The following is a 25,882-nucleotide window of genomic DNA, read 5'->3' on the forward strand; positions in this document are numbered from 1 at the left end:
ATATTTTTATAGTTTAAATCAGTTGATTGTGGGAGCGAGTGATGCTAGGGACCGTCTATTCCACCATCTTGACTGGAAGCCTAAAATTATCTTTTTTTAACCTCTCAACTTAGTCATTATTATTATTGTTTTATTTGGTGGATGTTTACATTTGTTATTGTATCAATTGCTTTAGTCACCATTCATTTTGTGTCTTGATCCTTCAGAGTTCAGTTTTCTTCCTAAAGTACATCTGTTAGAAGTTTCTTCTTTGAGGGAGTATTGGTGGAAAACCTTATTGGTTTTTATCTGTCTGAGAATGGGTTATTTTCACCCTTATTTAAAAAATCTTTTTATTATGGTAAATTTGAAACATAAACAGACAGAATAGAAAAACTGCAATGTACCAACATATATTAACTCAGGGCCAATCTTGTTTCCTCTATTCCTCCACCTACTTTCCCCCACCCCCAAATCTAAAAGGTAAGGACTGTCTTTTTAAAACCAAGGACACTACAATTATCAATTGCAGTTGAAATTAATAATTTAGAGATTAATAATTCCTAATATCAAATATACAGTCGGTATTCATATTCCCCTGAAATATGAATTATTTTGTTTAGTGAGGATTCAAACAAGGCCCACACATTGCATTTGGTTGAGCTGTTACATCTCCCTTAGTCTGTAGGTTCCTTGCCTTCATTTTTTTTCTTCCTTGCAATGATTTGTGGAGAAAATTGGATTATTTGAAAAACAGAGTTGTCCACAGCCTCTAGCATGTTCCTCTGTCTCCTTTATTTCCTGGAAACTGATATTTACATGTAGAGGCTTATTCAGATTTGGGTTTGATTTCATGGGCAAGAATGCTTCATCTATAGTACTATTTCCTTCCTCCAGGAGGCATGTTACAGCTCACTATCTCTCTTCGTGATATTAAGATGTATTAGTGGATTTCAGTGTTGTCAGTCTTTTCTGTACATTATATATAATTTTCCATCAGCTTTTCACTAGGCTGTGAGTCATTATCATTGCTTAGGTCTATCATTTCACTGGGGGTTATGAAACGGTGATATTCTAGCTTTGTCATTCCTTTATGTATTAGCTGGAATGCTTTCTCTATAAAGAGAAACTTCCTCTCATCGACTATTTGGTTACCCTGAAGTACAGTTTATATAGGAAAGGCTTGATTCTTCCCTCTTCCCCTTTATTTTTAACTAGTTTTTAAAACAATGTGTTGGTTCTCTAGTATCCTCCAAAGATGAAAACCAGAAATATATCATTATGAGCTCATGGATTTTAAAATGTTTTGGGGCCGGCCCGTGGCTCACTCGGGAGAGTGTGGTGCTGATAACACCAAGGCCCCGGGTTCGGATCCCATATAGGGATGGCCGGTTCGCTCACTGGCTGAGCGTGGTGCTGACAACACCAAGTCAAGGGTTAAGATCCCCTTACCGGTCATCTTTTTAAAAATAAATAAATAAATAAAATAAAATAAAATAAAATGTTTTGAATGAGCTGGCCAGTTAGCTCAGTTGGTTACAGCATGGTGTTAATAACACCAAGGTCCAGGGTTTGATCCCTGTACCAGCCAGCTGCCAAAAAAAAAAAAAAAAAAAAAGAGAGAGAGATAAAATATTTTGTGTTTACGTCATGCATTGCAGGTGCTATATTTTTGATGCTCATATTGTCCCATCTTTGCCTAGACAGCACCTCTCAGGTTGGCTCCTGATCACTTTTAATACTCTCTTTTTGACAACTTCCTTGCTTTCTAGTATGAGCAAATGTCCCACACTAACTTTGCCTGAGCTGTGACACAGGAGGAAGAGACCCAGCCTGGTGGGTCTTTAAAACTGAGTTCCTTGAGGGCAAAACATAGCTCTCCTCTCTTTGGAGTTTCTTCCATGGAACCTTGCTGGCTCAGGGCTAGGCACAGGGTGGGCGCCTAAATAGGTATCTATGGCTCGTCAGGGAGGCAGGCACACAGAAGACCTGGAAGCTTGACAACATATTTGTCTAAATGCTGGGGCCCTCTTCTCTGCAAGGACTGGCAGGAGCAAAGCTTGACACCTCAACCCCTAACCCCCTCATTTCCCCTATTCTTTGTCTCCTTGACACCTTCCTAGGTCAGAACCATCCAGTCCTGGACATGGGACCACATCGGCGACTGCAGTGGACGTGGCTGGGCCGGGCTGAGCTGCAGTTTGGGGATGAAACCCTGTATGTGTCCACTGTACAGATGTGGCTGCTGTTGAATTTCAATCAGACGGAGGTGCCTCAGCTCCTTAGCCTCTCTCTGTCTTCTTTTCCACCTTTCTGTTACTGTTCTCCTCAGCTCTGTCCTCTCCTTCCTCCTCTCACTTTCCTTTCTCTTGACTCCTGACTGGCCCTGTTTCTCCTCACCAGGAGGTGGCGGTAGAGACCTTGCTGAAGAATTCTGACCTCTCCCCAGAGTTACTGCTCCAGGCACTTCTGCCCCTCACCTCTGAGAATGGCCCTTTGACCCTGCATGAGGGTCAGGACTTTCCACACGGGGGTAGGTCAATGGCGGCTGGCCTGAGCCTTTGCTGCAGTGTGGGGGGTACTACAGTAGGGAAAGAGAACTCATCTGTCCCTCCCCCTCCTCTGGTACCTGACTGGGAGTGGGTTCCAGGTGTGCTGCGGCTCCGTGAGTCTGGGCCCCAGCCCAGTGGGGAGGCCCTGTGGCTGATACCTCCCCAGACATACTTGAACGTAGAGAAGGATGAGGGCCGAACCCTGGAGCAGAAGAGGAACCTCTTGAGCTGTCTTCTTGTCCGAATTCTCAAAGCCCATGCGGAAAAGGGCCTCCACATTGATCAGCTGGTTTGTCTGGTAGGCAAAGAGGGGACCATGAAGGTGGGGGAGAGAGGGAAGTTGTCATGCTTGACATTGGGTGTTGGAGCTGAGGTCATCACAAAGGAAGGTAAACTCTCAATATGAGACCTCTGTAGGTGACATTTCCATCTGGATTTTCTTTTTTCTTTTCTTTTTTGGCTGCTGGTCAGTACAGGGATTGAACCCTGGGCCTTGGTGTTATCAGCATCTAACCAACTGGGCTAACCGGCCAGCCCGTTCCATGTGGGTTTTCTACTCCTGATGGGGCAGTTAGACAGAAGGTAGAGATAAGACATCAGTGTTTACCATGTGCCAGGCTCTATTCTAAGAGTTTGCATGATTATTTAATCCACACAACAATCATATGAGATAAGTATTATTATTTTATCCTATTTGACAGATAAGAAAAGTGAGGCATGAGAAAGTTCATAACCAATCTAGTCACACAGCTAGTAAGTGGCAGAGCTGGGCACTGAACCCAGGTAGACTGGCTCCCATAGGTAAAAGTAGCCTGCTTCTTTCTTTCCTCCCTCCCAGGTGCTGGAGGCCTGGCAGAAGGGTCCAAATCCCCCTGGACGCCTGGGCTGTGCTGTTGCTGGGGGCATGGCCTGTACCAGTACAGATGTCCTCTCTTGTATCCTGCATCTCCTGGGCCAGGGCTATGTAGAACGGAGCGATGACCGACCCCAGATCCTGATATATGCCACCCCACAGCCCATGGGGCCCTGCCGGGGTCAGGCAGAGGTCCCATTCTGTGGCAACCAGAGCAGTGAGACCTCCAAGCCTAGGTGGTGGTCACCCCCACTTCTGTCCCCTGGCAGGGAGATGGGATGGGTTGTAATTCCAAAGTCAGACTCCCTTGTGCAGGAATGCTTCCTTTCTTCCTTTGGTCACATTTTCCCTGTCCCTGTCCCTGTTATTCCCCCCACTTTGCTAGTCCTCATTTCCCCTCCCTGCACCTCTGTCCCCTTCCTTGCCAATCAGGGGGCGTTTCTCTCCCCATCCTCCTATAGTCAGCCCTTAGGCAAGGGACCCAGACACTCAAGCTCCTTGGTAGATGTTTCTTATTCTAGGAAAATATGAAATGTCCTGCAAATATGTATTAAGTGCTAACTATATTCTCTGCTCAGTGAAACATACAAACTTTCAAGAAGTTTGTTCTACAGAGGAATTTGTCATAATATTTCCCTAATTAGCCAGCACCCCTAAAGCTTTTAACATCGGATCCAGTTCACCAGAAGCTTTTATGGCACTACTTTTCATGCTTGCTATTTGCATTGTATGTAAAAAGTTCTCTAGAGTGATCTTTCTTAAATCTCAGCATGCATGCATACACATCACCACAGGATTGTGTTAAAATGCAGATCCTGATTCAGTAGAGATACCTGTGCTGCTGGGCCACAGGCCATACTTTAAGTAGTAAGCCTGTAGACTACTGTTTTTCACCAGAGGTGCTGCTAGCATTTTGGGTGAGTCTGACAGTCTCATCCACTATAGGTCACTGACTCCTGCCTGCTAGATACCTGTAGTGCCTCCAGTCATTGCCACAGCTAGCATCAGCCCCACATTTACAAATGCTTCTTTGGAGGACCCTGCTCTGGCCATTGGTTCGGGTGGTATCCTCAGGCTGGTGAGGTCAGCAAGCCAGGGTGTGCAGTAGGAGCTGGGACCCAGGTGGGGTTCAGTTAGTAGGCTGGATAAGCAAGATGGGGATGCTGACTGCTGGCTCTTTTCCCCGCCAAGCCCAGAAGCTGTGGCTGTCCTGGCATCTCTACAGCTGCCTGCAGGCCGCACCATGAGCCCCCAGGAGGTAGAAGGGTTGATGGAGCAGACGGTGCAGCAGGTGCAGGAGACACTGAACTTGGAGCCAGATGTAGCTCAGCACCTTTTGGCACATTCCCACTGGGGTGCTGAACAAATGTTGCAAAGCTACAGTGATGACCCTGAGCCACTGCTGCTGGCGGCTGGCCTGTGCATACCCCAGACCCAGGCTGCCCCTGCACGCCCTGATCACTGCCCTGTCTGTGTCAGCCCCCTGGAGACCGATGATGACTTGCCTTCTCTCTGCTGCATGCACTACTGCTGTAAGGTGAGGCCCCACTGTGTCTCCTGCCCCTGGCTTTCCACCATTGGGTTCTAGCCCAGCAGTGCCATTTGCTAACCTGGGTAATGTTCGCTATGCCTTAGTCCTTAAACCAGTTTTGTCATCTGTCAGTGGTGCCACCTGCCTTGATACTCTGAAGGGTGGTTTTTAGGATCCAGTGATCTGTGTCAGTGGTTCTCAAACTCTGCTGTATATTATGATCACTGGGAGCTTTAAAAAGTCCTGATGCTCAGGACCAATTAAATCAGAATCTCGAGGTGAAATCCAGGCATCCGGAATTTTAAAAGCTCTTCAGGTGATTCAATTATCAGCCAAGTTTGAGAACTGATACAAGTATACATATATATGTATATACATATAAAATATACATCAAAGCACTTCGTAAATAAGAAAGTGTTATTAAATTGGCGATGACTATGATTTATATTTCCTTATCACTTTTCAAGTCCCCTCATCTCAGAATACCGTCTCTTCTTTTATCATATACTCTCATTTAATACAAAAATAAAGAAATGGTATAGGCCAGAAAATAGCCCCAAAGTAGAAAGGAATTATGGGATGGATGCAGCGAAGGTTGTGGATGGGGAGTGAATTGTCTTCAAAGGCAGGGAGAGAGGGGCATTGAAATATAGAACAGGAGGGGGAGTCTGATATTCCCTGCCTTGTAGCTCTTTAGAACTGGTGCCACGCCCAAACACATCAGTTAACAGGAGGATGCTCCTTGTTGCCACGAATTCTAGTTGCTTCTCCTTTCCTAGCAGTGTCTTCCATTGGTGGGTGGTTTGGGCTGTGTGCATTTGCACATGTGTGGGGTGTGTGTGTACTCTCCCTTTTCCTTTTGCTATGCTTCTAGTTACTCTTCTCACATAGTTGCTTAAGCTCCCTTTTCCCAGGTTCTTAATTATTTCCTCTATACTTTCATTTTTTCATTCAACTAATATTTGTCATGGACCTATTATGTGCATAGCACTGGGTGCTGTATGAGGGATTGAAAAAAAATCCAATCAAGAAATCATCCGATGCTTGCTTCGGCAGCACATATACTAAAATTGCAACAATATACAGATTAGCATGGCCCCTCTGTAAGGATGACACGCAAATTCATGAAGCATTCCATATTTTTACATGACGTTTACTTTGGTGCACAGTTTACACTTTGATGCAAACATTTTTCTCCTGTAGGTACTATCTTCTGTTTGAAACAAATCAAGCCGAGCCCGTGGCGCACTCGGTAGCGTGCTGCGCTAGCAGCGCGGCGACGCTCCCGCCGCGGGTTCGGATCCTATATAGGAATGGCCGGTGTACTCACTGGCTGAGTGCCCGTCACGAAAAAGACAAAAAAAAAAAAAAAAAAAGAAACAAATCAAACTCTTAGTAGTTTTGACCTGACACCAAGGTCAAGTGTTGGGATCCTCCTACCAGCCAGCTGCCCCCCCAAAAAGAAAATGATCTGAGAGCTAATCCTAACAGCAGCAAATATTTATGGGGGCTCACTCTGAGCCAAGCATTGTGCTCTTTACATGCCTTATTTTTCTTAATTCTCATAACAGTTCTATAAGGTAGGTATTTTTATTATCCCCATTTGACAGATGACAGATGGAAACACTCGGAAGTGAAGTAATTTGGTCAAGGTCAGGATTTGAATTTTGGTAGTCTCATCCTAGGGTCCTCCTTCCACACTTTTATGATGAGTGCGGGGAAGAAAATACAACTGTCATAGCAAGTGACTGAGGATAGGAGTTGGGGTAAGGGCTTGTACTTTAGTCTGGGGAAGTCAGGGGAGGCCTGAGGAGGTGACTGTCTGTTTGGGGGTTGCAGGCAGGGAACTGCAAGCACAGAGCTGAGTTTGGTGGCTAACACACAGTGCACAGTAGGAGAGGAGGTTTGGGAAGTGGATAGGCTGGATTGGGATTGGCAGGCAGTGGATTTTATTTTATGGGAAGCCATGGTGGTTTTTAAGCAGAAGAGTGATATGATCTGATTTACATTTTTTAAAAGATTTTGGCCATTGTGTGGAGAAAAGACTTGGATGGAATAAGAGTGGAAGCAGGGACACCCATTCAGAGACCACTGCACAAAGAGGCAAGACATGATGCTAGTTTGGACTAGGGGCAGTGGGGACAAGAGAAGTGGATGGATTGGGATACATTTGGAGGTCGAGCTGATAGGACTTGGTGGATTCGATGTGGGGGCTTCAGAGAGGAGAATCAAGAAGAATTCCTGTAAGTTTTTGACCTGAGCATCTGGGTGGATGAAATGCATCATCTTTTGCTGAGTTGGGGGAAATGTTGAGGTTGGGAGGTGGAGAGCAGATTTTTTTAGGGGAATTTCAGTCTGTTGTGGAGTTTGAGCTGCTTGTTAGACACCTGTTGGGACTGGCAGGTGAACAGTGTATGTTTGATTTTGGAATGAAGTGGAGAGTCCTGGCTGGTGTCACCCTGGGAGAGAGAACCAGGCCCAGGGCACTGAGCCTGTGGCACCCCTCCCTGTTTAGATGGAGAGACAGGAGCCAGAAATTGTGACTGAGAAAAACAGACTGATAGAAAAAGGCCAAGACAAGAAGGAGCCTGTGAATAAGTCACAGCTGAGTGGCACAAATGACACTGCAAGAGAAGTCAGAGGAGGGCAGTCCTGGGGTCTGGAGCAGTTGGAGGCCCCTGGTGTGAACCTGGATGGCAGGCAGGATTGGCAGAAGGGGACGACTGTCCTGCGTTCCACTTGGGCTGGACAGTGGCAACAGCATAAGCCAAGAACAAGCCAAGAACAGGAGGGGCTCCTTAAGGGGAGTGGGGGCACCATACTGAGATGCTGGAATTTCGTCCTACAGGGCTGTGAGGGACTGAGGTACCTGTGTCTGCAAGTATGGGGTCAGAATTTTGAGAAATCCCCCATTTTATATCAAAAATGCATAGTTTGCATTCAAATTCCCAATTTGTCTGGGTTTGTTTCAGTATGTAAAGGGTTTGGTTTGGTCCTTTCTTTTGAGTAAAAATGGTCTGGTTAGGTGCTTTATATTTGTCCTGCAGCTTTGATGCCACTGGTACATGTGTCTTCTGGGAGCTCAGCCCCATCATTTTGGAAAGCTCGGCCATTGGCTGTGTGAGGGGCAGGGCCATTGATAGAGCATTTGGGGAGGCTGAGACTTCTGCTCTTGCATGTACCCAATGGATGGTGTAAGAGACCTGGGGGAGGAATACCATTTTTCAGGACAGGCTCTTGCAGTGGTTTGGGGGTGAGGAGACAATGGCCTGATTTAGGATGGGGCAGAGGTGGGAGAGGGGAGGAATTTGAGAAACATGAAGGTTCTGACAGTCATCACTGCGGGGGATGGTGTGTTGGTCAGGACTTGTGGGATGCAGTGGGCAATGCTGTGGCGAAGAGGCAATGCTGTGTGCTAGTGAGAGCCAGGATAGGCCACAACTGCACCTGCAGTGTCGGGAGGCCAGCCGCCAGTGTGGAAAAAGTGACACATTTCCCCAGGCCTCCTTTTTCCTCTGAACTTTCTGCTCTTTCCCTGCCTTTCTTAGAACTTAAGTCCTTTTTTTTTTTTTTTCCCTGTGGCAGTGACAGGGATCGAACCCTGGACCTTGGTGTTATTACCACCACACTCTAACCAACCGAGCTAACTGGCCAGCCCCCTCCTCCTCCTTTTTCTTGGTTCTCTTTATCCATTCTCTACCTATCCTTCCCAACAGTGATTATGATTAGGTTAAAACTGTAGCCCACACATCCTCAAAGCCAGCTGTAATTTGGACCAATCCCAGGGAAACCCTTGGAAGCCTAAAAGATTAGGGTGGGTTTTGAGGTTGATCAAGAAGCAGGCTTGTCTCTGGCCTTCCCCACCACTGGGGAGGAAATGAGCAGGGACGGGGGATGCTGGTTAGCTCCCAGGACACCTTCCTCGGTGCCACCTCCACACTGTCTCTGAGCAGCCCTCCTTTTGTCCCTCCTAGTCTTGCTGGAATGAGTACCTGACAACACGGATCGAACAGAACCTTGTGCTGAACTGCACCTGCCCCATTGCTGACTGCCCTGCCCAGCCCACCGGAGCCTTCATTCGTGCCATTGTCTCCTCACCAGAGGTCATCTCCAAGGTATCCCTCCTGCCTGAGAGAGGCCCCAGTGCAGAGCCAAAGGGGCACCCCCAGGGAATGGGCTGACCTGAGGGGTGCTGGTGGCCTGGAGGTGTGGCAGCCTGGAGACCCATGCCCTCACCTTGTGGTGCCCCCGACCCCACAGTATGAGAAGGCACTCCTGCGTGGCTACGTGGAGAGCTGCTCCAACCTGACCTGGTGCACCAACCCCCAGGGCTGTGACCGCATCCTGTGCCGCCAGGGCCTGGGCTGCGGGACCACCTGCTCCAAGTGTGGCTGGGCCTCCTGCTTCAACTGTAGCTTCCCTGAGGTGGGAGCCCCACCCCGGCCCTGACCCTGAGCAAGGATTTACACTCCCTGCTCAGCACCCCTTCCCTGCCATATACACCCAGACTGTGACTTGTCCTTCCTCATCCTCTGCCACCCAGGTGAGCTCTGTTCCTCCTCCCAGTCCCCCAAATGTGACCTGTGCCTCCTCCCTCTTTCCCACACACACCAGCAGTGCCACCCCCAGTCAAGGCTCAGCTGTGTCCTCACCACCCGTTCTTTCTCTAGGCACACTACCCTGCCAGCTGCGGTCACATGTCTCAGTGGGTCGATGATGGTGGCTACTATGACGGCATGAGTGTGGAGGCCCAGAGCAAGCACCTGGCCAAGCTCATCTCCAAACGCTGCCCCAGCTGTCAGGCCCCCATAGAAAAGAATGAGGGGTGCCTACAGTAAGAAAGGGTGCTGTGGGCAAGGGAGAGGCGGGGGCCTGGCAGGAAGCTAGGGCAGTGGGTCTTATGGTGAAGCTCAGCCAACCAGGGCAGGTGCTCAGCAGCCCCAACTTGGCCCCTCTAGGGTGGCTTTCTGGGTCTTCATAGTCCTCCCTTGCTTTTAAGTCTATACTGTATGGGGGATTCAAAAGCAAGGTGCAATCAGTAGGGCTTGGTAAGATTAAGCAGACACTATGGCAGGCGGGAGGCAGAGGCAGCTGTCATGGGTGGTATGTCCAGGCCTTCAGCACTCCCAGAGGCAGGGCCCTCTGACCAGCTAGCTTCCTCCATAGCATGACCTGTGCCAAGTGCAATCATGGATTCTGCTGGCGCTGCCTCAAGTCCTGGAAGCCAAATCACAAAGACTATTACAACTGCTCTGTCATGGTAAGAGGCTGGGCACAGGGGAGGGCAGAGACCCAAGAGTAGTTAGGATGGGCTGCTGCCGCTAGGCCTGAGTAGAGAGGACTTTGTCCAGAGCAGCGTAATAGCTGTTGGGATAAAGCCTCAGTTGGGGGAACAGAAGCCACCTGGGCCTGCAGATGCTGGGAATTCTGTACTGGGAGGCCTGTGCACAGGGATCCTCAGCTCCAGAATGGCACTTCTTACAGCAAGGTGGCTATGGAGGGTTGGGCATCCTCAGGAGGCCCCAAGGCTCAGCAGAGAAGAGCAAGGACTAGAGTCAGACAGAGCCTGGCTCTGACTGCTTAATGTGTGGCATTGGGCAAGTCAGTGTACTTCTCCAAGCCTCAACAGCCTCATATGTAAAAGGAGATAATATGACCTTCCCCACAGTTCCGAAGATTAAATGCACAATGTGGGTAAAGCTTAAGGAGGCCTCCACAAATGGTGGATATTCTAATAATTACTCCATCCTATCCCAACAAAGCACCCAGTGACCCTCTCAATGTATCCTTACCAGGTAAGCAAGGCAGCTCGCCAGGAGAAGCGGTTTCAGGACTACAATGAGCGGTGCACATTCCATCACCAGGCCCGGGTGAGCAGGGAGAGGCTGGGGGAGATACCTGGGGAGGGTCTGCAAGTAGGGTGGGGCTACATGTGCTGCTGCTGATACATCTTCCTCTACGCAGGAGTTTGCTGTGAACTTGCGGAACCGGGTTTCTGCCATCCATGAGGTGCCCCCACCCAAATCCTTCACCTTCCTCAATGATGCCTGCCAGGGACTTGAGCAGGCGCGGAAGGTTGTAGTGGGTGGGGGGAGAGGGCGGGGAGGGGTGTGCAAGGGGGTCTGGTGGGCTTGGCTGCTTTCCTCTCACTCACCTGGATGGAGGGAATGAGGAAAGGGCAGGTGGACAGTGGAGGCGCCTGGCCTTGGGCAGGGAGAGCTGATGGGTGCTCCTCTAGGTGCTGGCCTATGCCTGCGTGTACAGCTTCTACAGCCAGGACACGGAGCACATGGACGTGGTGGAGCAACAGACCGAGAACCTGGAGCTGCACACCAATGCCTTGCAGATCCTGCTTGGTGAGCTGGGCCCCACCCCTGCCTGCTTAGCCTCTTCTCTGCCCACCTCTTCCCTCCGTGCGTTGAGCATCTCCATCTCCCTTCTACACTCCCCTCGCTCCTCAGACAAAGGTAAAACAGCACACCCACCTTCCCTCTGTCCTCTTCCTCTTCATGCTTTATAGCCTTCTCACCATCTGGCTTTTAACGTTCACGTTTAAAGTCCATGCTGTGCCCTAGGGCACAGAAGTTCACCTGCCATTTTCTTTGATTGTGGTCTGTACCCTGTCACTAGCATGTGAGCATCAAGAGAATGAGTGTTTAGAGCCATGCCTGGCACTTGGTAGAAGTTCCATAGGTGTTTGTTGAAGGAAGGAATGGATAGAATGAGAGTAGGGAGGGAGCCCCTTGCCTGCCGCCTCTGCAGAGGAGACCCTGCTGCGGTGCAGAGACCTGGCCTCCTCCCTGCGCCTCCTGCGGGCCGACCGCCTCAGCACGGGCATGGAGCTGCTCCGACGGATTCAGGAGAGGCTGCTGGCCATCCTGCAGCACTCTGCCCAGGTACCTCCCCTCCAGCCTGGCCTCTTCTGTCCTCACATGGCAGGGCCTTGGGTCCTTCTATGCCCAGCACAGACCCTGCCCTGGGCACAGCGCCCCAGCTCCTGGGCCAGCCTGGACCCTGTCACCTCCCAGGGTTTCCTACAAAATAAAGGGGTTGGTTATTTCACATCAAGGATGTTTGGCCAGCTGCCCGTAAGAATCACTTGGAGAACTTTCAGACTGTATTTCCCAGATGTGAATTCAAAATCCCAAGAGTGGGGGCCAGGGGATTGGGATCACTGGAGTAAGGGATCTCCAGGGTTCTTTCCAGCTCTAGTTAACTGATATTGAATCTAGACTATGAGTCCTGCCCTCAAGTTGCTTACTGATAGGTAAGCAATGTGGGTAGAAGAGACATCAACCCACACTACTGTAAGCTACTTAAGCACAGGGTGGTGTGTGCCTCACCACTGTATCCTGTACCCCTGCAGACCATCTGTGAGTTAATTTACATGAAGTTGATGGTTTGTGAAGTGCTGGGGTGAGAGCAGGAGGGAGCACTCCAAGCAGGAGCCTGGGTCCCAGAAAATATTGGTTGAAGGAATGCTGGGCCGATGCCCTCTGCTCCTACTCCCCAAATCCTACTGTCTCTTTGCCAGGATTTCCGGGTTGGTCTCCAGAGTCCATCAATAGAGGCCCGAGAGGCAAAAGGATCCAACGTGCCTGGCAGTCAGTGAGTAGGGTGGGCAGAGCCACAGAGGGGGCAGTGGGAGACACCAGGCTTCCTCTGGGGCTGAGTGTGGGGCTCTGCCTAGGCCCCAGGGCTCTTCAGGGCCGGAGGAAGAAGATGAGGAGGATGAGGATGATGTGCCAGAGTGGCAGCAGGACGAGTTTGATGAGGAGCTGGACAATGACAGCTTCTCCTATGAGGAGGAGTCTGAGAACCTGGACCAAGAGACTTTCTTCTTTGGTGATGAGGATGACGACGATGTGGCCTATGATTGAGGGTGCAGAAGGCAGGAGACACCTGGAGGCCCCTAGAGTCATGGGGCCCAGGGGCTAGGGAGTTCACCCCTTCCCGCTGTCGTGCTGGAGGGATTCCCAGTGTCTATAGCACCTTCTGTATACTGAATAAACTTTTTTTTCTCCCCCTACATAATTCTCTGGAAGCAGACTGGAAAGCTTTACCAAGGGCCATCTAGCTTCCACTCCCCCGGTCCCACACATATCCCACTGCCCCCTCATTCTTTACTGTATTCTTTAGCTCTCCAGACTCTTCTGTCCTCAGGGAAGGCCCAAAGCAGACCCAGTTGACCTATGCTGATAAAGGGAAGTGAAGGTCTGCGTGGCACAGGGCCAGGTGCAGACCCAGCCCACCTTCAGAGGACGCGAAAGAGGAATGGCAGCCCCCACGACCTGCCTTCCGCCAAACTCTAAATGTTCCTGGGGGTGCTGGAGGACATTAGGAGGTGTCCTCCTCTTGAGGGCCTTCAGATTTTTAAAGGGTCTCTCTACTCTTAAAGTGAAGTGAGGTGGGAAAGGGATGCTACTGAGGACCTGCCCCCTGCTGCCACACACAGACATAAAAATTAGAATTTTCAACACACCTTTTAATTTGCTACTGGGACTAAGAGGCAGGAATGGTATTGCAGCAGTGTCTGGGATCAGAACTTATAAGTGGGATTAAGTCAAGTGGTTGGGTCTGCCACCTGCTGGGGAGGCTGAACCTCAAAGTATTGATCTAGCAGGGCCTCCACCTCTCCTTCTTCATAGTCCCACACCTGGAATCTCGAGCCATCTGCCAGTCCCCGGATCATGGCTGAAAGCACTGGAGAGGGCAGGGAAAGGTAAAGCTGCCTCCCTTTTACACTCTCCCTACTCCATGCCCCTCCCTGTCCCCTGTTGGGAGGTAGGCTCTGTGCTCAGAGTCCACCAACAAGCTGAGGGCTGGGTCCACAGAACGCCAGGAAGGGAGAGGTGGTCATTTAGGGCTTGGGGTGCTTACCTCGACCAGACTGTGGACGGAACAGGCACAGGATTCGCTTATTGAGGGCCACGGCCCGGCCTAGCTCATAGCCTACACCCAAGGATGGCTGTGTCACTTCTGCCACAACCACTGGGAAGAAAGATGACACCAAGGCTCAATATCTGGGGCACTTGGGCTTATAAGGAAGAGATGACAGAGTGTGGCTGTGGTGAGGAGGGAACTCTAAGGAGTCTCTTGTAGGTGTGTAGCCCAGGGATGTCCAGGAGATCTAACATCCAGAGGAGTTTGCAGGCAGGAGGGAGGACCACTCACCATCTGCCTGCTGCAGCCAGGCCAGGTCCCGCTCATGGATAAGCCTATCACCCCCAGCAGCCTCTTCACCTGTGGTTGAGGGAAAGCTGGTCAAGGACACACCCTGCCCTGGTTCTCAGTACTAACTCTCCTATACCCTTGCCACCCTCCATATCCACCCTGCTCAGGGAGGGGGAAGATTTGTACTAGCTGACCTCCCGTGGCTTGCCAACACTAACATTCCATCACAAGGAGTGAGGGAATGGAACAACCACAAGAAAAATTCAACCCAGTGTTAGGTGGGATGTATGTTTAGGGCCGGATTAGAATACAGGAAAGACTAACACTGGATCAGAGTGATTAGGGAAAGGTGCATGGGCACTTGGTCAAAGGTAGGAGAAGCCAGGTGGGGTCAGAGGTTAAGGACTGTACATTCCAGCTTTATTAAATGGTATCCTCTAGGACAGTGATGCTCACAGCCACCCACATCAGAGCAGAACCACTGCAGAGCTTGTTAAAAATACAGATTCCAAGGCTTTATCCCGACTACTATCAGAATCTGCATTTTAAGCAAGCTCCCTCAGATGGCACTTTAGCACAATAAAATTCAAGAACTACCAGGCAGAGGTGGATATACCATGAAGCTAATGAATCTTAAGATGCAGGGTCCCTCACCTGTACAGTCCCTTTCTAACCCCGTAGCAATGTTTTGTAATTTTTGTCTTTTTAAGTCAGTCTCCCAGAATTGCCTTAGGTCCCACAAATCTGCTCTTGGGTAGGGCAAGGGGAACCACTTAAGGTTTTCTAAGCAGAAGTACGAGTTCTAGGCATAGTATTCAAACTATTAGGGTTGAGACATTGCAGACCAGCGCATCAAAGCTGTGCTTTATAAAGGCCCAGCAGCCAGGACACATTAGAAACAGCCTGAACAGAGAACGTGAGACAGGGTGGTCGCGAGAACGGGTCTGTCTGGTCTGTGGTCTAAGAGAGCCGATAATACCCTGACAGAAAAAGGGGAGGCAGGAGGATTAGCTTCGTTGTTGGTGGGGAGAAGATGCCAGCGGGTGAGTTGGGAACTGAGCGGGACTCCTCCCTACAAACGCCCTGGATGGGGCGGCCTGAGGAGAGCTCTCCAGGAGGGAACCGAGGGGCAAGACAACTGACTGCCGAGACCCGCCTCGAGTCCGCAAGCGTATTGGGACACGCGCTCTGCGCCCCGGTCCGCTTCCTTCTCGGGCGGGGGCGCTGGAGGGAGCTCCCTAGCTGGAGGGCGGCCACCCGTCCCTTCCGGCCGCTCCTCTCCCCCGCAGCCCGCGCCCCGCGGCCTCACCGCGCGCGTCCAGCTCAGCAGCCACCACGTGCTCGGTGAGCACCGTCCCGAAGCGCCGCAGCCGCGCCACGATCCGTCCGTACAGCACCCGGTCCTCGCGTCCGCCGCGGATGCTCCCGCAGAAGTACAGGGCCCGCTGGCCCGCCTCGCCCGGCCGCACGGGCTCCCCGCGCTCCCGCGCCCCGTTCGCCGCCATCCCGCCGCCGCCGCTGCCGCCGCGCAGCTTCCGGCGCCAGGGGGCGCCAGCCCCCGGCCACGTGACCCGGCCCGGCGCAGCCCGGCTCCCGGGTGTCCGCACCTGTGGAATAGGGACGGAGAGTCGGGAGGGTCCAGCCGGGACCCTCGCGGGGAGCCACCCTCCCGGACTTGTCGTTCGGACGCCTGATATGCATGCTCACTTAAACTTGTCCAGGCGGACCGCGTGGTGGTCCCCGCCTCCCGCGCTGAGCCCCTTCTCCCGCCAAGTCTTTCCTGGTCTGGTAAAGGCAGCTCCAACTTCCCAGCTGCGCAGGCCCGAAACGTTGGAGTAATGCGGGGCCCTTCCCTTTCTCTCAAAGCCAATCCATCGGCAGCTCCTATCGATTCTCCCTTCTAAATGTTTACCGAATCTGACGCCCTTCACCTCCACTGTCACTACCCTCGTCCACTCCCTCTCGACAGCACAGCAGCTCTCCCCGCTTCCCAGTCTGCCCTCCACTCAGCAGCCAGAGTGACCCTGTGAAAACATTAGTTACATCGCGACTCTCCTCTGCTCAACCCCCTCCAGTAGCTCCCGTCTCACTTGGGGTAAAAAACCGAAAATCCCACAATGATCCACGGGGCCCTACACGGTCTGGTCACCTTCTTTCCTCCCTGTAAAGCTAGGGCTAGGGCTCACAGACCTTTCGAGCCCGTTGTCCAGACTGGGTCACAAACCCTCCACACGCAGGTCTACGAGCTAGGTAATAGGAAAAGGTCCTGGGAGCCCTGGGTAAAAAATTAATAGGCTTTGTTCAGAGCTAGGAGCAGCCGCGCTAGTAGCTTTCCGGAGTGTCCCTAGAAGCACCGTGTATCAGAGCCGTTAGTCCTTTATACTTAAGTCCCTAACCCAAAACACCTGGGTGCCCACGTGCATCTACATCAGACAGTAAACAAGGAACACCTGGGTGCACGTGCACATTTACATCAGATGCTCGGCAAGATTCTGAACATCTGAGGGGCCCTGACCATTTTTCTATATTTTCCCAACACTGCCTAACACCAGCCCTTATGCCTCTCATGTTTCTGCAGCCTCCCTGGCTTCCTGGCTGTTCCTCAAGCCCACCAGCCATGCCCTAGGCTCGGAGCCTTTGTGTTTGCTGTTCCCTCTGTCTGGAACCCTGTTCTCCCCGGGAGCTCTTGGCTCGTGCCTTGCCTCCTTCACGTCTTTGTTCACACACAGCTTTCCCTGACCAACCTGTTCAACATGGCAGCCTCCCACCCCCCCAGCACTCCTATCACCCTTCCCCACCTTGCCTTTTCTCCTTCTCTTGTGCTGTACAACTTAATGATTTTGTCATATACTGTCTTTCTACATCCAGTAGAATGTAATTCTCTGGGAGAGTAGGAAGTATTATCACTTTTGTTCACTGCTGTATCCCCACTGCTAGAACTGTGCCTGGCACATAGGAAACATTTATCAAACATTTGTTGAATGAATGAGTGGATAAAATGAGAGGATGCATTTTGTAAGAAAATAATCTAAGTGATTCATTTTCAGAAATGACTTATCTGAGGGTGTTTTAACTGATTCAGGCCCAGCCCAAAAGTTGTCTGACTGGTCCAGCACATTCCCAGAGGGTCTCTGAACAGATAGAGCTCTCTCTGAGATGGTAATTAGTTACTAGCCCCAATCGTTTTCTTCATTCCCTGGTGTTTCTCCTTTCACAGGGCTTAAGCGGGCCTTTTTCGTAAGCTTGTCCTGAGCCCCCAGACAAGGGAATTCCTTGCAAGGGGGTAATAAATTTTAACAGTCGTTCTGGAAGATTGTGCATCCCAGTAGTACTCTCAGCCAATGAGGAATTGGGGGGAGGGACTTGCCTACTAGGGAATAAATTGCTTGCTACAGCCCTTTTCCATGTGCCTGTCCCATTCACAGAAACCCAGACTTGCAAGGCCGTTATTAAAGTCTTGCTTCACTGTACCTCGTGTCTCTGTGTCCATCCTTTGGCATTGGACGGGTGAGGCCATTTCTCAAAATCTGACAGCACTTCATAATCTGCTCAGCCCTAGAGTAAGTAGGCTCATAGAAGCAGTATCTTCAGGGAGATAGACAAACACATCGCTCACCAGTAATAATAACGATTTCCCCCTCATTTTATCATGACAATAACACAAATATAAATGACAAAAAATTCAAATGGAACGAGAGGCTATGCAGTGGAAAGAGAATCCTGAACCCCCCCAGCCCCATTCCCCAGTGGAAAGCACCATCAGTGGCTTCTTCTATATTATTTCTGAAAGATAACTATTAAAATGCCATAGTAGGTGTTACAGAGCAAACACAATAAGAATTTTTTAAAATGCTGAGATATGGACTAGATGGGGGGGGACGTGAACACACATTTGTGCACTAGCGCCCCCCACAGGCATGCTCCCACGTGCACGCATGCACACACACCTTTAGGAAGAGGCCTTATGTGCCAGAGGACTTGACAGGCAACCTCCTCAACACTGCTCCTCCTCACTCACACCTCCCTCCAGTTCTCCTCATGGGAAAGGAACATGCATGTGAACACACATGCACAGAAACACACAGACCATCTTTTTTCTGCTTCTGTGTCTTTAAATAAATACGTGTAGATACATGTAATTATAAATTTGTCCAAACCCATAGAATGTAAAACACCAAGAGTGAATCCTAATACAAACTATGGACTTTAGGTGATAATGATGTCTCCATGCAGCTTCACCACTGTCGTGGGGGATGTCAATAGCGGGTGAGGTTGTGCATGTGTGGGGGGAGGGGGCATATGGAAACTTTCTGTATCTTCTGCTCAATATTGCTGTGAACTTAAAACTGCTCTAAAATATTAAGTCTATTAAAAATAAAGGGCTATACAAATGTGAATCATTGTTCAACAAAAATTGTTTTTATTATGGAAAATGTCAAACATATACTAGTACAGAGAATAGCAAAAGACTACATAGTGTATGATTCCATTGAAATGAAATGTCCAGAAAAGGCACATTTGGAGAGACAGAAAGCAGATCAATTGTTGCCTAGGGCTTGGGCTGGGGGTGGGATCAGGAATTGACTGCAGAGGGCTCAAGAAAACTTTTGGGGGGTGATTGACATGTTCTCAAACTGGGTTGTAGTGATGGTTGCACAACTCTATAAATTTACAAAAAGTTATTAAGTTGTACACTTACAATGGTAGATTTAATTGGTATATTACTTGATATACAAAAATCTGCACATATTTAATATATACAATTTATGAGTCTAACACATGCAAACACCAGAGATTCCAGCACCATAGTCAAGGTAACAAACATATCCAGCACCTCGCAAAGTTTCCTTGTATCCCTTTGCTTTTGTTTTCATGGTGAGAACACTTAACGTGAGATCTACTCTCTTAAAAAATTTTGAAGTGCATAGTACCATATAGTTAACTATGCACACAGGGACTATGTTGTCCAGCAGATCTCTAGAATGTATTCATCTAGCATAACTGATACTTTATATCCATTGAACAATTCCCCATTTCCCCCATGCCCTAGACCCTGGCAACCACTGTTGTATTCTCTGCTTGTTATGAGTTTGACTATTATAGATAACTCATATAAGTGGAATTCATGTAGTATTTGTCCTTCTGTGACTGGCTTATTTCATTTAGCATAATGTCCTCCAGGTTCATCCATGTTGTATGCTTCCTGATTTCAAAATATATTACAAAGATACAGTAATTAAAAGAGTATGATACTAGCATACAGGCATATAGACCAATGTAACAGAACAGAGAGCCCAGAAATAAGCCTACACATACAGATGTTCCGCGACTTGTGCTACGGCTACATCCTGATAAAGCCATCCTAAGGTTGAAAAATCACAAATCAAACCATTATAAGTTAGGGATCATCTGTATATGGTCAATCTATCTTTAAGAAGGTTGCCAAGAATACACAACAGAGAAAGAAAGTCTCTTCAACAAATGGTGGTGGGAAAACTGGATCTCCACATGCACAAAAGTAAAATTGGAGCCCTACCTTACACCACACACAAAAATCAACTCAAAATGGATTAAAGACTTCAATGCAATACCTGAAACTGTGAAATTCCTAGAAGAAAACATAGAGAGGGGCTGGCTGATTAGCTCAGTTGATTAGAACATGGTGCTGATAACACCAAGGGCCAGGGTTTGGCCAGCCACCAAAAAAGAAAAAAAGAAAAAAAAAAATAGGGGAAAAGCTTTTTGACATTGGTCTTGGCAGTGATTTTTGGATACAAAAGCAAAAGCAAAAATAGACAAGTTGGATTACATCAAACTGGAAAGCTTCTGCGCTGCAAAAGAAACAATCAACGGAGTGAAAAGGCAACCTACAGAATGGGAGAAAATATTTCCAAACCATATATCTGTTAAGGGGTCAATTTCCAAAATACATAAGGAACTCCTAAAATTCAATGACGAAAAATAAACAACCCACTAATAAATGGGCAGAGTATTTGAACAGATGGTTCTCCAAAGAAGACATACAAATAGCCAACAGTTATATGAAAAGAAGCTTAACATCATTATCAGGGAAACGTCAATCAAAACTACAATAAGATATCAACCCACACCTGTTAAGATGGATATTATAAAGAAAAAGAAAAATATAAGTGTTGGAGAGGCTATGGAGAAATGGGAACCTTTGTACACGAATGGTGGAAATATAAAATGGTGCTGTAGCTATGGAAAACAGTATGAAGGCTCCTTAAAAAAATTAAAAATAGAACTACCATTTGATCCAGCAATCCCACTTCTGGGTATACATCCAAAAGAACTGAAATCAGGATCTTGAAGAGATATGTACCTGCATTCTCATGTTTTTTGCAGCATTATTCAGAATAGCCAAATTATGGAAACAACTCAAGAGTCCATTGAGAGATGAATGGATAAAGAAAATGTAGTGTATACATACAATGGAATGTTATTTAGCCTTAAGAAAGAAGAAAATCCTGCTATTTGCAACAGTAAATCTGTTTTTAATAAAACAAAAATAAAGTAGAGAAAATAGTATAACAAGATTTAATAATTATCAATCTATGGCCAATCTTGTTTTATCTATACCCTTACTCAGTTTCCTCACTGTACTTTTTTTTTTTTTAAGATGACTGGTAAGAGGATCTTAACCCTTGACTTGGTGTTGTCAGCACCATGCCCTCCTCAGTGAGCTAACCAGCCATCCCTATATAAGGATCCGAACCCGTGGCCTTGGTGTTATCAGCGCCACACTCTCCCAAGGGAGTCACAGGCTGGCCCTCTCACTGTACTATTTTGATGCAAATCCCAGATTACATTATTTGTAAATATTTTAATGTATCTGTAAAAGACGGGAATTATTTTTTAAATGTAACCAAAATATCATTATCACAGCTAAAAAATTTAATAAGATTTCTTAATGTCATTGAATATTTCATCAGTGATCAAATTTCCTATTGTCTTATAAATATTATAAATGTTTGTTTGTTTACGATTTACTTGTTTAAAATCAGGATCCACATAAAGCCCACATATTGTGATTGGTTGACATGTCTTTTAAGTTCCTTTAATATACATGTTCCTCCCTGCATATCCTCTCTGTCTCTGTCTCTTTCATCCTGCAGTTTCCTACAGTCTGGAATTTGCTGACTATAGCCCTGTGGTATCATTTAACATGTTCCTCTGTCTTCCTTATTTCTTATAATTTGGAGTTGGATATAGGGGCTTAATCAGCTTCGCATTAAATTCGGGCAAGACTGTTTCACAGGTGGTAGTATGCACTTCCTTCATGCGACACACGGTGTCTAGATGTATCTCTTCTGATGTTAGAATCGCTGATGCTCAATGCCCAGATCTCTTCATCATTCATTCGTTCATTTATTCAAGGGACATACCGATAAGTATATTTCTATTGCAAAATAAAACCCAGCTACAGAAAATCACCTAAAACAACAGGTTATTATAAGACAAACACTCTTGTAACCACCACCCATGTCAAAAAATAGATCTTCATCTACCTAGAAGTTTCCATGTGCCTCATCCTAATCTCAGCCCCCTTACTTCCTCCAAAAATAAACACTATCCTCACTTTTATAGTAAGGACAGAAAAGAAGGATATTAATAAATTTCTTTATGTTTCTTTATGGTTTTGTCACCCTAATGTGCATCCCTGGACACTATGGTTTAACCTTACTTGATTTTTATACATCGTTCAAATCTCTTTTAATCTACAGGTTGGGAGAACTTTTTAAAAACATTTATTAGATGTAAGATAATCAATGGGAACTAATGGAGCTACAAAAAAGAGTAAAGGAGAGAGAGTCTGAGACTGAGATTTTAGACCTCATTTGGCTTTGGGAAGGGCCAGCCTTAGCTCAAGAATCAGACAAATCAGATTAATGCCATGTAGGGATGTGTAAAGGGTTGAGTGGTTCAAAGGCAGAAATCAAGCATCTGGGTGATCCCTTCTAGTTTAACCTCACACTCTTGCCATTTAACACCTAGATCAAATGTCTGATTCTGGCCAAGAAGGAGTAGCAGGGACCAGATTTACTCTCCCATGTTTAATAAGTAAAAAACTGAACAGAATATATGAAACAAAGATGTTCGAACATTGCACATCAGACAGCACAGGACAGTAATCCATTGAAGACTAAAAACAAATGAAGTAAGCATTGTGTTTTCCCCAGCTTGTTGCCTTCAGGGTTTCCAGGCTGCAGGGAAAAGGAATCCAGGTTGAGCCTGGCTGTCTCCTTGAGCTGAAGAAACAAAGTTGGGAGTCCAGGGATGCCAAGGCAGTTAGTTTGTAGGACAGAGTACAGGATAGGAGAGAGAGCTCTGGCAATGTTCAGAGGGCTCCCCATGAATAGACAGCTGAGGACTGATCAGTACATTAAAACAGTGTGAGGAAGATGTCTGAGGTGGGGAAAGACCCACCCAAAAGCAGCAGAGTGAAAAATCTTTGGAGCTCACACAGGGATGAAAATAGTGCTTATTCCCACCAGCCAATGTGGAAAACCTTATAATTCATGGGACATTGGGTAAATTATGCAGAAGGGTTTTTCCTTAGTGGTGGGGAAAAATTAGCTCTAGACTAGAAACTGTTCTGGTCTTACCTCATAAAGCTTAGAAGTAAACTTTGAAAGGTTTTTAATAAATTAACTGTAATGCAGAACAAAGCTCAACAATACTCACTGAAATACAACTCAACAATATAAAATTTACAATATTTGGCATACACTAAAAAATTACTAGGTATGGAAAAAAGAGAAAAGTATTACCCATAGTAAGAAGAGAAATCAATTGAAACCCATCCAGAAATCATTCAGATAATAAAATTATCAGACAAGTACATTAACACAGTCATTACAACTATTTTGCATGTTTAAGAAGTTAGAACATGTTAAGTAGAGATATAGAAGATTTTGAAAAGACCTGGATTGAACTTCTAGAAATGTATACTAAAATGAAAAATACACTGGATTAGATTAATAACAGATTAGATACTGTAAAAGAAAAGATTTATGAGCTTGAATACATACCAATAGAAACTACTTAAAATGAGGGCCAGCCCATGGCTCACCTGGGTGAGTGTTGTGCTGATAACACCAAGGCCACAGGTTCAGTTCAGATCCTTATATAGGGATGGCCAGTTAGCTCACTTGGGAGAGCGTGGTGCTGACAACACCAAGTCAAGGGTTAAGATGCCCTTACCAGTCATCTTTTGAGAAAAAAAAAAAAAAAGAAAGAAAAGAAAAGAAAAGAAAGAAAGAAAGAAAGAAATTCAAAATGAAACACAGCGAGAAAAAGAACTAGAGAAAAAATGAACAAAGCATCAGTGAGCTGAGGGACAACTTCAAGAGGCCTAATATACAGGGTAACCAGAGTCCCTGAAGAAAAGAGGAGGGCAGAAAAAATGTTTGAGAAAATAATAGCCCCAAATTTTCCAAACTTTATGAAAACTATAAATACACAGATACAAAAATCTTGACAAATCCCAAGCATAAGAAACATGAATAAAACTATATTACAAAGGCATATCATAAACAAACAGTTTAAAACCAGTGATAAAGAGAAAATCTTAAAAGTAGCCAGAGGAGTAAAAGACATATTACATACAGAGGAACAAAGATAAGTAGAACTGCAGATTTCTCATCAGAAACAATGCAAGCTAGAAGACAATAGAACAACATTTTTTAAAGTTCTAAAAACAATAACAAAACCAAAACTGTCTACCTAAAATTTAACCCCAAACTCAGATCAGACTGTGTGTCATCTCTGCTCAAAATTCTTCAGCATTTTCCTATCCAAAGGTCAGGTTCCCTAGGGTACCACAGAGATGATCATGCAGTAGGTTTATTGGAAAATGCTCTAGTCATCAACATCTGTGGAAAAGTACAGAAGGCAGGATTGGGCAGAAGGGGAAGTTGAGCTGCTGATATATTTTCTATAGAAGCCTCAGCTGACCCTATCAATTTAAAAAATGGGATGTCCTTTCAGAGCTGTCCTGAGTTAGAGTGAAGGGGCCAGGCTTTTATATTCACAGATTGATCTTCAATTGAATGTGGGATGTCCCAGGAAGGGGGCATGATCTTGGGTGAGGCAGCTCCATTGTACAAGGGTAATTCCCAGAGAGAGAGAGTCAGCTGAAAGCAGTCAGCCTTTAATACCTCAGGCAGCTGGGGGAATGAGTACCTAGATTCTGAGGGGGCATCTGGATGGCTCACCACAGTATCCACTACACTTTCAAAAACCAAATGGATAAAATCCAATCGTCTTAGCATGGCACACAAGGCCCTTCCTCAGCCCCAGCCTCATCTCATATTGTCTTCTCATCCTGGAGGTCTCTCCTGCCTTCTGTTCTGGCCCCACTTTGTCTGTTGGCAAACTTATACTAGTCCTTTAAATTCCAGTTGAATGCACCTCCTGTGAGAAGCCTCCCTTGATTTCTTTGCAGACTCAATGATCCTTCCTCCCTGTGTGGTGGTTAGGAGGACTCTGGAGCCGGGGTTTGAATCTCAGCTCTGCCACTTGCTAGCTGTGTAATAATGCAATTACTTAACCTCTCTGTATCTTAGTTTCCTTGTCTATAAGATGGGAGATAACAACAGTACTTTTACCTCATAGGGTTGTTATGAGTATTAAAGGAGTTAATATGTGTAAAGTTAGAACAATGTCTGGCAGAAGTAAATGGCCACGGTTGTTGTTGTTATTGAAGGTGCTCAGTAGGCATTTGTTGAAGGCACGAAGAGTGGAAGGAAGGAGGGAACTGAGAGAGACGGCGTGCAGAGTGTGTTCAGGGAATGTTGAGTAATCCCGTCTGTCAGAAGGGGAGTGATAGCCTTGTGGGCCCATGTTGGGAAGTTTCTAATGTCACAGTGAAGAGTGTACATCTTATTTGGTAAACAGTAAAAAACAATGACAGTTTGTCAACAGATGGGAGAAAGGGCCAAAGAAAGAGAGGGACAGTTTGAAGCAGAAGATAAGGCATATGTGTGGTGAGGCGAGAGTTACAGGCGAGGTTGCTGGGTACAAGTGTGGGAAGGTGCTAGAAGAGGTGGGCAGTGGGGGCGTATTGGAGGATGGGCACAGGTGAGGGGAAATAGGTTTAGAGGAAAGTAATATGAACATATGGAGGATTGAGTGGGAGAGTCAGGTGAAGCTGATGGTGCCTGGTGAGGAGTGACAGGAACATGCCGGGGGTGGGGAAGATAAAGGGTGATGGAGACAGGTGAGGTTTATGGGGACAGGTAAGGAGTGATGGGGCCCTGCTGGGTGAAGTGCATGGCAGACACCAGTAAGTAGAACCTGAGAGCCGGAGCGGGCCCATCCGAGAGACTTCCAGTGCTGGGGGAGGGTGGATGCGGCAGGGTAGAACGTGACGTCAGAGAAAGGGCGGTGATGTAAGAGCCGGGGCGGTGGGGCGGTGATGTCAGGGCTGGTGCTGATGCTGGCGGCGCAGTGCATTGTGGGCAGCTCCCCGCTCTGCCGCCGCCGCCGCCGCCGCCGCCGCCGTCCGTGGAGGATCGGGGCCCGGCCGGGATGGTCCCGGTCGGGAGGCCGCCGCCGCCGCCGCCGCCGGAGGGAGCGGGCCGCCCAGCGCCGCACTGAGCCGCCCCAACCCCCGCCCCGCCCCGACGCCGGGGGATGCGCCGCCGCGAGCCGCCGCCGCCGCCGCAGCCGCAGCCGCAGCCGCAGCGGGCGCAGAGCAGGTGAGGCGGGGCGGGCGGCCGGGCCGGGGTCGGGAGGGGCTCCTTCTGGGGGCTCATCGGGCCTCCCGCC

The 25,882-nt window shown here is 47.8% G+C and overlaps 2 protein-coding genes and 1 non-coding gene across 5 annotated transcripts in view; 2 read left to right on the forward strand and 1 right to left on the reverse strand.

Moving 5' to 3' along the window:
- The window catches only part of CUL9 (cullin 9), a 42,074-nt gene extending 29,141 nt beyond the window's left edge, over positions 1-12,933 (forward strand). For 2 of the 3 annotated variants that reach the window (XM_063097329.1, XM_063097330.1), the window contains exons 27-41: positions 2,103-2,248; positions 2,383-2,512; positions 2,630-2,829; positions 3,370-3,620; positions 4,576-4,921; positions 8,890-9,030; positions 9,176-9,340; positions 9,586-9,749; positions 10,082-10,175; positions 10,711-10,785; positions 10,880-10,990; positions 11,154-11,271; positions 11,678-11,811; positions 12,450-12,523; positions 12,606-12,933. In XM_063097329.1, coding sequence (XP_062953399.1) covers positions 2,103-2,248; positions 2,383-2,512; positions 2,630-2,829; positions 3,370-3,620; positions 4,576-4,921; positions 8,890-9,030; positions 9,176-9,340; positions 9,586-9,749; positions 10,082-10,175; positions 10,711-10,785; positions 10,880-10,990; positions 11,154-11,271; positions 11,678-11,811; positions 12,450-12,523; positions 12,606-12,795 — 2,339 coding nt within the window. In that variant the 3' untranslated portion in view covers positions 12,796-12,933. Of the gene's footprint in view, positions 1-2,102; positions 2,249-2,382; positions 2,513-2,629; positions 2,830-3,369; positions 3,621-4,575; positions 4,922-8,889; positions 9,031-9,175; positions 9,341-9,585; positions 9,750-10,081; positions 10,176-10,710; positions 10,786-10,879; positions 10,991-11,153; positions 11,272-11,677; positions 11,812-12,449; positions 12,524-12,605 lie in introns of those variants that run through there. The other variant, XM_063097331.1, reaches the window with a different exon arrangement.
- Positions 5,956-6,059, forward strand: LOC134379343 (U6 spliceosomal RNA). Its single transcript, XR_010023745.1, has one exon. It is a non-coding gene; the product is annotated as a U6 spliceosomal RNA (small nuclear RNA).
- Positions 12,934-13,402: 469 nt separating the features above from the next.
- On the reverse strand, positions 13,403-15,600 carry DNPH1 (2'-deoxynucleoside 5'-phosphate N-hydrolase 1). Its single transcript, XM_063098168.1, has 4 exons — positions 15,399-15,600; positions 14,090-14,158; positions 13,796-13,906; positions 13,403-13,618 (listed from the first exon to the last, which is right to left on the reverse strand). Exons 1-4 carry the CDS (start codon positions 15,592-15,594, stop codon positions 13,479-13,481), a joined length of 516 nt encoding a protein of 171 aa, XP_062954238.1. The 5' UTR covers positions 15,595-15,600; the 3' UTR covers positions 13,403-13,478.
- Positions 15,601-25,882: the final 10,282 nt, after the last annotated feature.

Source organism: Cynocephalus volans, chromosome 5 (assembly GCF_027409185.1).
Source record: "Cynocephalus volans isolate mCynVol1 chromosome 5, mCynVol1.pri, whole genome shotgun sequence".
Taxonomy (NCBI): Eukaryota; Metazoa; Chordata; class Mammalia; order Dermoptera; family Cynocephalidae; genus Cynocephalus; species Cynocephalus volans.